The sequence below is a fragment of the Melanostigma gelatinosum genome, assembly GCF_949748355.1.
Source record: "Melanostigma gelatinosum genome assembly, chromosome: 14".
Classification (NCBI taxonomy): domain Eukaryota; kingdom Metazoa; phylum Chordata; class Actinopteri; order Perciformes; family Zoarcidae; genus Melanostigma; species Melanostigma gelatinosum.
Genome location: NC_136647.1, coordinates 13,065,471 through 13,078,530, shown reverse-complemented (window position 1 = coordinate 13,078,530; position 13,060 = coordinate 13,065,471). Strand labels below are relative to the sequence as shown.

The window sequence follows — 13,060 nt, the reverse complement described above, 5'->3', positions numbered from 1 at the left end:
TTTTAATGCAATAAGATATAATGAAGCATATGAGAATACAGTATAAAGATAGATAGATAGATATCGACTATTCATCCCCAGGGGGATATTTGCAAAAGCATTCAGGTTGAAGATTGTGGTTGTGTTTTCAACTGCAGCAGTACAACCACCCAGCAGCCAAAAACTGAAGGCTGTGGTTTTGTACTGCAGCTCTAATGTGTGACTGTAAAGTAGGGTGGTGCTGAAAACGACCTCAGAAAACCTTCCCTGAATAAATTAAAAGTTAAAAAAAACCCAGAGTGCTGTCAGTCCGCTGCAGACATGCACTAACATACACTAAAAGCCATTCCTTGTCCTCTGATAGGCTACTGTCTTGCTGTGATGTCATGAGGGCTCGCTTATAAAAATAGGAGACGGACTCAGCTGCTTCAAAAGGGCAAGTGTGGTCGAGGGCTGAAGGAGTGTGTTTATACATGTACAGGAAAGAGAGAGCGGGGCAGTGTGTGTGTGTGTGTGTGTGTGTGTGTGTGTGTGTGTGACACAACTCAGCAGCAGAGAGCGAGACCAGAAGCTCCTGACAAACGCATTACGATGATACTTTGTGTTGTGGATTTAAAGGCGTTTGGATGATCAAATCACTGGATTGTAAAGCGCAGGACGGAGGCTGGAGGTAGGAAAACTAACTGCAACGTTAAGTCTGGTGTTTGTACATATATGCATGCTTATGTTTATTAAAACATCTACTCGTCATGACACCACAGCTATTTAAAAAAACAATTTTAGTGTTTACTGGTTTGGACATTCCAGAATTATTAAATGATTCCACTGGTGAGGGATCAGATCAATGCCATGCAAAAAATCAATAGGTTTTTCTGGAGTTACTAAAACATTTTATATAATTTTATCACTGTAAAAGGAACAGATTTTCACACTTTTATCAATATGTTGAGCTAGGTTATACCTGAGGTCTTATGTCAAATTTGCAGTTTTTCATACGATACATATAAATGAATCTGAATTATCAGACAATATATATATATATATATATATATATATATATATATATATATATATATATATATATATATATTATGGTTAGATTAATTTAGATTAGGGTTAAACCATAACCCCTGCCACAAAAACAAGACCTCTGATTAACTGATTTATTGACCAAACCTAATTTAGCTAAAAAACGAGTCAGATATCTTTAGTTTCTTTTGTTAGTTTCTCAGATTCAGTAACTCCAAACTGGCTTTCATCATTAACATATGTTGTTTATTTTATCAGGACAGCGTGTTTTATGGCTCAGATGTTGGAGCCTGTGTGCTTTTCACACAGTGTACAAAGACATCAGTCCTACTAAGCACTGCGAAGGCTGGATGTTCTGTGTATTTCTTGGTGTTTGTGCTTGTGCCCTCGTGTTTGTACTGTTGTGTGCATTTTTTGTGTGTTTAAGTGCTCAGTACAATCACCACTACCAAGCTATGTCTGCCTAAATATTGGGATATTTATGTGACGGTAAATCTTTTGTGTTTGATTATACCTCAGAGAGCTGGACAAGTTTCTTTGTGCGCGGGTGTGTGTGTGCGTGTGTGTGTGGGTGTAGCTGTTGAAACAGCTGAGGCAGAGGGTAGAGCAGAGTGAGCCCTGCAGAGTGAGCAAAGCCTTTTTTATAAGCTTGACTATGTATTAGTCAGGTAGCTGCCCAGATTATTGATCTGTTCAATGGGGGCAGTGAACAGTCACAAGGCACCATTAAAGGGTCATCAGTGTGAAAGGATCACAGGGTAATCTTCAAGCTTCACGAAGAAAGCAACAAATGCAGTTAACATTTTACAAACATGAATAAAAAAGTCGTTGCTTTGGTTATAAATAAGCTAGTATTGGATTGAGCGCGGGCATTAGCATCCGTCAGGGGCAGACCGGGCTGTGCCTCATTCATTACAATTGAAACGGCCTTAAGCATCCGTAATGAAAGATTGATTTTTAAAATGAGTCTGCAGTCAACTTTCCAACAGATCCATCACTGGCACCACACACTGGCACCTCTATGTTATATGAAAATGTGTTGAGGCAGTTAAGGAAGGATGACAAAAAAAAGGAGCAGCAATTTATTCCACTTGTGAAATAAAATGGAAATAATCTTGTCATGCTCCACCCTGGCTTTTTGAGAAAAATCTGAGAATTCAACACTTTGCTCATTGACCATGAAGAACTAAACAGTTGTGAATCAAGGCATCCCTTCACAGCTGGCATCAGCATGTGTCGTGAGTGGTTGGATTGTTTTGGAATAAAGCCAACGCCCATACAGATCCAGGTGAGCATACACACGGAATATCCAGTTGACCAAGTCGGAGTATTAAAAAACATAAACCCTCTCATAAGAGCAACATGAAAATAAATACACAGCCACCTGGAACAAACAGGTAGAATGCAGCTTAGATGACAAGCAGCTATGATGACTTATGATCTGAAACCTTTGCTTACGTAACTCGGGGGGATACAGTATACCCCGACCATCAAGATGAACGGTCAGAGTGGTACACACGAATCACCTGGTGTCTGCTGTCAATGGGGACATTGCTGTAAAAGAGCCTTCATGCACAGCTAACCTACCCTGTATGAATAAAAGTTAAATATTTCACCTAATGTCTTATTTTATATGCACATTGTGTAATATTACTATTAAAACAATTATGCACAATTATGAGAAAAATATGCATTGTGATCCAGTTTAGCCAGGCAAGTTGCTTTGTGCTGCGGCATTCCACATAACAAATTGTGTGTGTATATATATATATATATATATATATATATATATATATATATATATATATATATATATGTGTATTCTACCCACTGCAATATGTCAAACTCACCCAGAGCCAGAAGGTGCAATAAGACATTTCATGCACTGCCTGGTCTTGTTCTGCCAATGTTGCTGCAACTGCTCTTTTGCAAACACCTCATAAAAAATAAACGCGACCGGTGTGAACGCAGCATTAGAAGTCCAGCGTAAACAGGAACCTCTCTGCATGCCATCCCTCCTCGCTCACTCCCGTTGTATATGAATCCCACTGCATTTCTTGACAAGACCCGCCGCCCTGTGAAGCTGGTCGAGGCAGAGACGATTGGCGAAGGTTAGGCATTGACCTCAAGTAGTTCCAGTCAGGATAGGTCACCTGTCACGGCATGGGACATGAACTCATTTTTCATCTGACAATACTGCTCCAATTTGGATGCAGTTTGGAAGGTTCTTCAGCTGAAAGAATTATCTCTTGATATACAAATAGTGTGACTCTGTTTAGATCCATATGACATCACACACTTTCTCTGAGAAGCAACAAACCCCAAGCAGAAGCATGCAAATCGCTGATGTAAAAGAAGACTTGAAACCTGAGCTGGAAACTACAACACTTGCGCTGTCTTAATCCATGATGAACAAAGCTGTGTGTTCTGGCTGTAGATCATGGAACTTGAGAGCGCTTTCCCAGCACCGGCTAACCAATCACAGAACAGCAACTCCTCCCTGGTGTCTGATCGGTTGGCGAGATCTTCGGAGTACAGCGATGCAGAGCTGGTGCTGCTGGGTGTTGCAATGGGTATTCTGGTTCTGGCCATAGTATTTGGTAAGTTACAGAGCATTTAATCCTTTCAGTTGGTTGATGGTTTGCTGGTTGAATTTTATTAAGACTAAAATATATATTTATGTTTAAAACTTTTTTTCCCCAAACGTTAAAATACTCTGAATCAATTTTCTTCTGACCAGGTAACGTGCTCGTGATTACTGCCATCGTGCGGTTCCAGCGGCTCCAGACAGTCACCAACTTCTTCATCGCCTCGCTGGCTGTTGCCGACCTGATCATGGGTTTGGTTGTGGTCCCCTTTGGCTCCAGCTACATCCTGCTGGGAACCTGGCAGTTTGGAAACTTCATGTGCGAATTCTGGACAGCAGCTGACGTGCTGTTTGTGACGGCCAGCATCGAAACCCTGTGTGTGATTGCTGTGGACCGCTACCTCGCCATCACCTCACCGCTTCGCTACCCGACGCTACTCACCAGGTATGACCAAGACTTTTATTCTGTCTGTGTGTGTGTGTGTGTGTGGGGGGGGGGGGGGGGGGGTTGAAGTAGAAATGAAGAATGTTGCACCTCTCTCTCAAGCTGTGCTCATGCAGCTTTCATAACTATACCTAAAAATGAATGCGCTGTAATTATTTCGTACGTATCCCACAAAATCAATGCATATGTAATCCATGTAATCATGAACACGGAAGTATAAAGACTGCAGAAATCCAGACGAGAGTGAGTGGGAGGGGTCAAACAAACATAGGTCTTTCACCCAGGAGACCGCTGTTTGTGCCACGTGCGAAACGAGAAGTAAACGTTAATTTATTGGTCACGTAATTTCCGTAGTTCAGTAACGCCACTTCCGTATTTTTTTAAAAACCGGAACACGATCTTTTACTAAACTTAACCAAGTAGTTGTGTTGCCTAAAACTAACTATGTTGTTTTCTGTGGAAAAGGAAGTTTATTTTGAAACGATTGGAAATGTACACGTTTTTCTGGGCACAAAAAAATTTGCACTTTTCGTAGAATACCACACAAACCTTTGTATGAGGAGGCGTTGACTCTCTACATGTTCAAGCTTTCCAGCATGTTGTACATCGAGTCACACGCCAACCAGTATTATCACAGCAGGTGTTTTCATCTTCCGTCCAAAACCCGTTGTGACATCCTTTTTCGGGGTGTGGCCAGAGGTGCAACATCCCGGAAAATCTGAACACAAAGTGCCACATTAACTACAATCAAATTTAGGATGTGGCCATAAGAGACGGTTTGTTAGTTAACAAACTGAGTCTATCATGTTGCTTTTCGAGCACCTTTATTACACCTTTGGACAGCCAACATTTTGTTCAATCAAATTATCTCACCTGTCTGTTTTCACTCACACGTTTGTAATATTGTACAATATGTTAACTCTCTTGTCTCCTTCCGCTGACCAGGCGTCGGGCCTTTGCAGTGGTCCTTGGGGTTTGGGCAGTGGCCTCCCTCATCTCCTTCCTGCCCATCCATCTGAAGTTGTGGGTGTCAAATGATACGAAAGCTCGCCAGTGCTTGAACGATGAGTACTGCTGTGATTTCAACACCAATGTGGCGTACGCGGTGTCCTCCTCAATCGTGTCCTTCTACATTCCGCTGGTGGTGATGATTGTCCTGTATACCCGTGTCTTCCAGGAGGCTCAGAAACAGCTGGAGAAGATCAGAGGGAGGGAGAGGCACTTTTATAACTTGCATTATACTGCACAGCTGACTTATCCCGATGATAGTCCAGCAATGAATAGACTGGCAGGAACTGAGGAGGGAGAAGAAGCAGGAGAGGACAGACTGAACATGCAGAAAACAGGAGGGATAGACGATGCTGCGGTGGAAAAGTCTGGCGAGAGCAGAGCAAGGCCAGAAAAAGGGGACGGAAGACACTCTGCCGCAAAGCGTCTTAAGTTCTGTCTGAAGGAGCACAAGGCTGTGAAAACTCTGGGGATCATCATGGGAACCTTCACGTTGTGTTGGCTACCCTTCTTCATCCTAAACATCCTCGTGACCTTCCTCAACTTGGGGGACATCAAGCTGCTCTTCAGACTCCTCAACTGGCTAGGATACTCCAACTCGGCCTTCAACCCACTCATCTACTGCCGCAGCCCCGACTTCAGGCACGCTTTCCAGGAGGTACTCTGTTTGAGGAGCAAATGGGGGCGCGGGGGAGGGAGGAGGGGATGGGGATGGTGCAGGGACAGAGGTTGTTACCCCAAGCCTCCAGGTAGGACCTATGGGAACTCAGACCTGAATGGTGTCAGGGGGCTGGACGTTCAGCAGAGGTCAGGGTGGAAGGGCAGTTTGGAGAGCTCTATCCAGGACAGCTCACTGACTCTGGCTCCTCCGGCTTCTTGCCGTGAGCAGGTTTTAGAAGTAGCTCCTGGTTCCCTGACGAACTGGCCGGCTAACAGTTCTGCTAATGGGAGCTGTGAGGATAACCTGGCTTCTATTGCATGACCGATTAAGACATTCGACTTTACACTGTGTGTGCTTAGTCGTGCCGTGCGCATCAATATGATGGTGCTCGAAAAACTTCAAATTTCACATCGCTGTCCTTCTTTGCTGCTGTAGCATTCCTAATAACAGCTGCACAAGTAAACTATGTTCAGCAGTATCAGTAAGCATTTGGAAAGGTTTGACTTAAACCCTTAAAGTGAATTTCCAAGACATCGTAACACAACTTATTGAGGTACAAAAAGACTGTACACAATGCAAAAGTATACAAAAAGTACAGCCTCAAAAATAATGACAACTGCATTAGCGAAGTAAAACTAAACATTACGAGCTTCACCACATTGGTACAATGTGGCTATTATTGGAAGATGTCTATTATTTCGTTCACCCGCAGTTTATATGTTTTAATTGACAGCCATTTAATTGCCTACCACTGAATTACAGGACAAATATAGAAGTCAAATATTTAAGGACAATTCTGCTGTTACATGTGAACGACTGCTCCATAATGGAATTCCCAAATAATCCTTTATTAAAAGCTGCCAAAGATGAAATTCTTTGCCGTTGATTAGAAGTGTCGAAAAATGAGTCACTGGCAGGAAGGTTGCTGGTTCAAATTCCTCTTGCACACTGTCAGGCTCCTCACAACGACAATGAAAGCCTTCATTTCGCAAAGATGTTGCAGCACCAGCTGCTTGCCGCCAATGGTAAAAGATTCAGACTGCATTGAACAACATCTACGGTGGGCGCCATAGTTGTTGCAGCAGTGTATTGCTCAAGAACAACTGATCATTTTCTACACAAACTCACCACATTTGCAGTGCTAATAGCCTTAAGGGTCTGGCACAACCAGCCAAATCCCATGAAGCATATAGAAAATACATTTAGTTTGCCCTGTAGCTAACAAGTCTTATTTGAAATGAAAGATTTCATTTGAGGCTCACTTATCAGAACCTCCTCAGATTTTAGCTTTTCATTCCTGCCTGACAAACATCACAGCTGGTCCAAGATCATTTACTGGTGTATTTTTGTGTATCAGACAAACGACCATAACGTCCTCTCTTGGTGTTCACTTTCTTTCATCGCATATTAGCTGGAAATATTTTTCCTTCCTCCTCTCCAAATATACCCACTCGTTGCGTTGATCCTATCAGATTTTAGATCTGAACATTATCTGTCAGAGATGACGTTCATGTAGCAGGATGTGTTCAATGTAGTCAATAAGTGTTTGGATTCGGTTTCTGTATCTTTATTTTCCAAATTCTAAGTGATGATGACAAAGTAGCCCGCATACAGTTTATCTATAGACCCAGAATCATATTACATTATACCCATTGTGAAAATAATCTCCCCAATCCTGCTTTTATTTGTATCTATAATTATTCAATGTGTGTGTGTGTGTGTGTGTGTGTGTGTGTGTGTTGTGTGTAAAATTACACCTGAACAAGTTATTGAGGGTCAATAACTGTCATGTGTGTGAAGTGAATATGATCTCCACATGTGTGTGTCTGTCTGTATGTTTTGTGTACTTTACTATTGAATATTGTTATTGAACTGTAATGTGTGTGAGACTAACTAACTGTTGGAAAATATTTATTTTTAAATATCAACTTCAATAACGTATCTAGTTCTCAGAAAAAGAACAAAAGTGTTGTTTTAATATTGTATTGTGTGTTAATTAATACATGTGGAGTTTAAGCAGCACTAAAGCACGAGTCTACACTCAAAAAAAAAGATTTGACGTTTACTGTATATTTGTCTTGAATTACTGCGACAAACTGAAAGTTGTCAGGTGTTTAGCTTTTAACCAGAGGGGTGGATTCTATTTTCTACCTCCGTCAGACTGTCTTCTCATCTCTGCAAATATTCATTCGTAAGCTGTTCGATGTTTTTGTGAGTAAAATAATGAAGTTTTGACTTTGTATTGTTCGAATCCGTTGCTCAGGTATGTGGGCGAGCTCAAGAGGCAAGCCTCCAGAAACAGAGAGATAAATAAGGTTAACATGAGCTTGATATGTGTCACAGCTGTCATTCAAACTCGGGAATCGAGGTTATTTGGGCCAAACGACCAGCTGACTTTGTGATTTGATGTCAATGAAATTCTTATTTTCTTCAGTTACAAATTATTTGGAAACACAGTTTTTTTAGACTGGATGCTCATCTAGTCCTTCCTTTAAACAGTGCCACTACTGCATTGCACAGAAAAACAGTGTGACCACAAGCATGCTGTTGACAAAGCAGAGCGTTCATCCAAAAATAGAATCTCATTTTATCCAATTTCCATCAGGAATATGATAAATTACAATAACTCTGGTAGTTTTGGGTGAAATAAATCATCAAAAGGCTCTTTGGCAACAAGAAAAATGAGACCAGGAAATGGGATTCTCGTCGTGCTGCAACTTCAACCTTTTTAACTTAAGCCATGGGACAGAAGCCTTTTGTGCTTATTCAGTCATCCAAGTTATTCATGAAAGACTCAACCTGTCTGTTTGCATTCAAGTCAAAGTGTGTGTGTGTGTGTGTGTGTGTGTGTGTGTGTGTGTGTGTGTGTGTGTGTGTGTGTGTGTGTGTGTGTGTGTGTGTGTGTGTGTGTGTGTGTGTGTGTGTGTGTGTGTGTGTGTTTGAGGAATGACGTACAGTGACAGGTGCAGGCGGTCACAGCAGCTGCAGTATCAGCTGCTGAAGAGGAAATACAATCAGCTATACTGCCTTAATTCACACACACACACAACCTTACAGTTTGATGGGAAAGCTCTCTGCGTCGCCTATACGTGTGTCTGTCTGTGACCTGTTTCCATGGAACAAGTTCCTAATTAAATATGTAAAGGTTGATGTACCTAATATGCATGTTTTTTTTGTCGTGTGTCCTTAGCTGTGTCTATCAGTGTCCTGTCTTTCTTGTGTTTGTTTTTAGTATTAAAACATGCAAAGGCGTTGTCTTCTGAGCATTTGCAAGTGTTGTGGATTGTGTCTTTTTTAACCTAGCACCAAATACTTTCACTGACGTATGCGGAATAAACGGCAACACGGCTGCATCAGGATGAGTCAACTACTGGAGGTCCATGAGAGCAACATTTTCATCTGGTGCTACGTTACCCTTTTAATTTGTGCTGCAAGTTTCGGCTCAAGTCGCATGGCTCTGACCTTGGCTTTGCGGAGGATCTTGTGAAAAAAGATGGTTTGATTACATGAAAGAGTTCATTCTTAGCATTTCATTTAAGCAACCATTTTTGATGAAAATGTATTCATATTATTAATTTAATATAAACTGAACCTCAGTGATAATGTTCTAACGTTTGGTTAACCCTATCAGGCAGATTTGAACACATGGATATAAATAGCAAGTAGCATCTTTTCTCTTTCTGAGTATCTGTTTACAACACTACCCCCTTAAGCTTTAACCTAATTTAAGTTCACTGTGTTGTCACATTTTGTGCATTCAATTAAGATGAAGAAACAACAGGCATGCTTTAAATGTTTTACACCCTGCCACATTCCTTTGTCACAAATAAGTGTCTGCCCTCACTTCCCTTGCAAACGTTTGTCTGGGCGTGTCTGTGTTTTATCCTGTTACGAGGTGTTAACTGGCATTGTAAAGCTGGCAATTGGAAATTATATATATCCTGAGTGAACAGTCACCCACAAAGACACGAGCATTTACATGCATGATTACAGACATGTGTACTCGCGCACACACCCCTGTTGACAGGCAGATGCAGTTTAATCCTAGTAGATCAAAACAGAGACCCTCTGGGCTGTGCCTCAGGCCTTTGTACACAGTACGCAGGGCTGGAGGTGTGCCCTCTAGATAAACACACAAACACACACACACTCCCTCGCGGCCTCTTTCTAATACCTGCACAGACATGTAGTAACACTGTACATCCTCAAACGCATGCATATGCAAATGTGTAAGCATGCACAGAGGCTCTCTCATGCCATATGTGCAAACACACATAACCAGTGTCACACACATGCACACACTGGCTATGCAGAATATATGCACAGACACACAATGTCCTGAATGTGTGTAAGAGAGATGTGCCAAGTGTATCTTATGATCACAGAGAGTTTATAGATAGTGAGCGTGTGTTGCTGCCTGAACTGTGTTGCCGACCCAACATGTCCTGCCAGCAAGCAAAAGAGACGGTAAGAATCAACAGATAGTCTGTCTGTGCGCTTGTCCGTCTGTCGGTGTCACACACACTTTTTCTCCAAAAATGATGTGAAATCCAAAAGCTGTTCTGTATGTCTGAAGGTGCAGTTTAAGTTGGGTGGGGGGGGGGGGGGGTTGTAGTCAGCGATCCTTTCTATAAGATGGCAGCAACCTGCACAGTGTCTCTAGTTGCAACACGTTCATGTCTATATTTACTTTATTCTTCACTTGGAGGGTCAGTTTTGCACTTTTCCGTCACAAATAGGAGTTGCAGATAGACAGAAACAGACTATAAAACACAGCACGGGAGTTGCATTGACACTATATGAAGCAAGGTTCTAAGGCAGCTTTCCTCCAACTGATTGATAGGATCATGGTCATAATGCATTTGCCATTATCCTCACCTCAACCATCACAACTAAATACCTGACGCCAACCCTTACCCGAACCCTAAGTCTCTTCAAACAGGCCAACACTTACTGCAGTGTTTTATGAACGGATAACCAACAAAACTGATATTCTGACATTTGTCACAAAAAAAGACTCCTGCTGCAGCGGCTCCTGAGTGGCGGGATGAATAGCAGAGACGTAGTTTGTTGGTGGAAAGAAGGAAAGTGGCCAAGCTCAGCCTATGCTGCCTGAACATTCCGTTTTTGGGAAACATGTTTGTTTTGCTCTTTTCAGCAGTTTAATGCCGCCATGACATCAGGTATATTAAAAAAACTCTTTCAGAGCTTTGGCACTCTGAGACTCAAGGACAAATTGGTTATTGAGCATGAAGCAGCCCAAACATGATAATCGCTCCCTTGTTATACTGTAGCTGCTGATGTCAGGCTCTAAGACAGGGGTCTCAAACTCATTTACACTCCGGGCCACATCAGCATCATGGTCGCCCTCAAAGGGCCGGTTGTAAATGTAACGACTCATAACATATTGGTAAATAACTCTCTGCATTTGATTGTTGTTTATTCAAGTGTAAAAATGTTGTACATGCAGTGATATAAATGTAAACATATATTTAAACACATTTCTGTTATTATAACTTAAATCCTTTTAATTTAGGGTTAATAAACCCACATTACTCTATCAAAGATCAAACTATTAAAGAAAATATCAAAGACAAATATCAAATAAGTTATTACAATAACTTTGTTCAAAGCTTAAAATCCTTTCAAGGGTGCGTTTGCACAATCCGACATGAAGTATTTCATGTGTTTTTAAAGCCACGTTTAAAGTAGTCTTCAATGTACTCACAATACATTTCCATGTCAAATGTACAGTAACCAGCCAAAGAGCTGCTTCTGTGACTGTGTGTTTAAGTATCTCATCATTTTGACTTTCAATCTCAGAATTTTGACTTTCTATCATAGTTATGACTTTCTATCTCATAATTTCGACTATGGGGATATTTTCATCATCAAGTCTAACATTTAAAAAAAAAAAAAATTATTATTATTATTATTTCTTTTTTTTTGCTGGCGGATTCGCGGGCCACATAAAATGACGTGGGAGTTTCAGAATCCTGCTCTAAGAGAAACATCCTGACTGTAGGTGGAGTCCTAAGTGGGGGAAATTACCAACTGCTGTCAAACAGTGCAGAAAGGAAAAATATAGCTTTCACTAACTCAAAGCACTTTTGTATCCCTGTTGTGACTGAAAGGTCACAAAGTTTTCAAAACTAGCAACAGATTTTAACTCAGTTATGGGAACACAACATAATAACAATGATTTATTTTTACAGCCTTTTAAAAGGTACTCAAAGGCACTTTACATGGTAAAAACAAAAACAATAAAAGCAATTATAATGTAAACAAAAGAGAGGACATAACAGTAAGAAACAAAACAAAAACATACATAAATAGCATCACAGGTTAAAAGCAGATTTAAATAGTTTTGAAAGTGACGAGTGATAGAGAATGTCTGAGGTGCTGGGGGAGGGGGTTTCAGAGGGAGGGGGCAGCGCTGGAGAAGGCCCTGTCCCCCCCAGGTCCGATGCTTGGACAGAGTAGGCGGGGTAAGGAGGTTGGGAGCGTGTCGATGCAGGAGGTCAGAAAGGTATGAAGGGACGAGGTTGTGAAGGGCTTTGTATGTAATGAGGTGGATCTTGAACTGGATTCTTTGCTGTATGGGGAGCCGGTGGAGGATTTGAAGGACTGGGGTGATGTGATCTCTGGTGCGGGAGTGGAAGAGCAGACGGGCAGCTGAGTTCTGGATGTATTGTAGTTTGGTGTTGATTTTGGTGGATGAGCCGTACAGGATGCTGTTGCAGTAGTCCCGTCGAGAGGCGATGAAGGCGTGGATGAGTTTCTCAGCGGCTGTGGAGGAGAGCTTGCATCCAGGTCTTTATGTCTTTGAGGCAGTTGGTGATGGCGGAGTGGGTGGTGGGGGTGATGGATTTGGTGGAGATGTAGAGCTGGGTGTCGTCAGCATAGCAGTGGAAATGGAAACCATGGTTGCGTATGATGTCGCCAAGGGGGAGCAGGTAGAGGATGAAGAGGAGGGGGCCGAGTACCAAACCTTGGGGGACACCTTGATAGACTGGGGTTGAGTCAGACTTGAATTTATTGATACTAATGGTGTGGAGGGATGTGGAGGGAGGACTCGAGATGGGAGAGGAGGGAGAGGAGGGAGTGGTTGACAGTGTCGAAGGCTGCACTGAGGTCGAGCAGTATCAGGATGTTGAGGGAGTGTTCATCAGAGAGGAGGAGGTCATTGGTGACTTTCATTGGGACGGTTTCTGTGCTGTGATGAGATCTGAATCTGGATTGAAATGGTTTACACAGTTGGTTGAAGTCCAGATGGGTTTTGAGTTAGTGGGCAACAGTGCGTTCCAGTATTTTAGGCAGAAAATGGAGATTAGAGATGGGTCTGTGTAGT

General features: G+C 42.0%; 1 protein-coding gene across 2 annotated transcripts; it reads left to right on the top strand.

Moving 5' to 3' along the window:
- Positions 1-501: 501 nt before the first annotated feature.
- On the top strand, positions 502-8,912 carry adrb2b (adrenoceptor beta 2, surface b). 2 transcript variants are annotated; one of them, XM_079284202.1, is made up of 4 exons: positions 502-649; positions 3,446-3,608; positions 3,749-4,040; positions 4,986-8,912. In XM_079284202.1, the coding sequence occupies exons 2-4, from the start codon at positions 3,449-3,451 to the stop codon at positions 6,028-6,030; spliced, it is 1,497 nt and encodes a 498-aa protein (XP_079140328.1). In that variant the 5' UTR covers positions 502-649; positions 3,446-3,448; the 3' UTR covers positions 6,031-8,912. The 2 variants fall into 2 exon arrangements, with proteins under 2 accessions (XP_079140328.1, XP_079140327.1); XM_079284201.1 differs by lacking the exon at positions 502-649 and adding an exon at positions 2,215-2,296.
- The last annotated feature ends 4,148 nt before the right edge of the window (positions 8,913-13,060 follow it).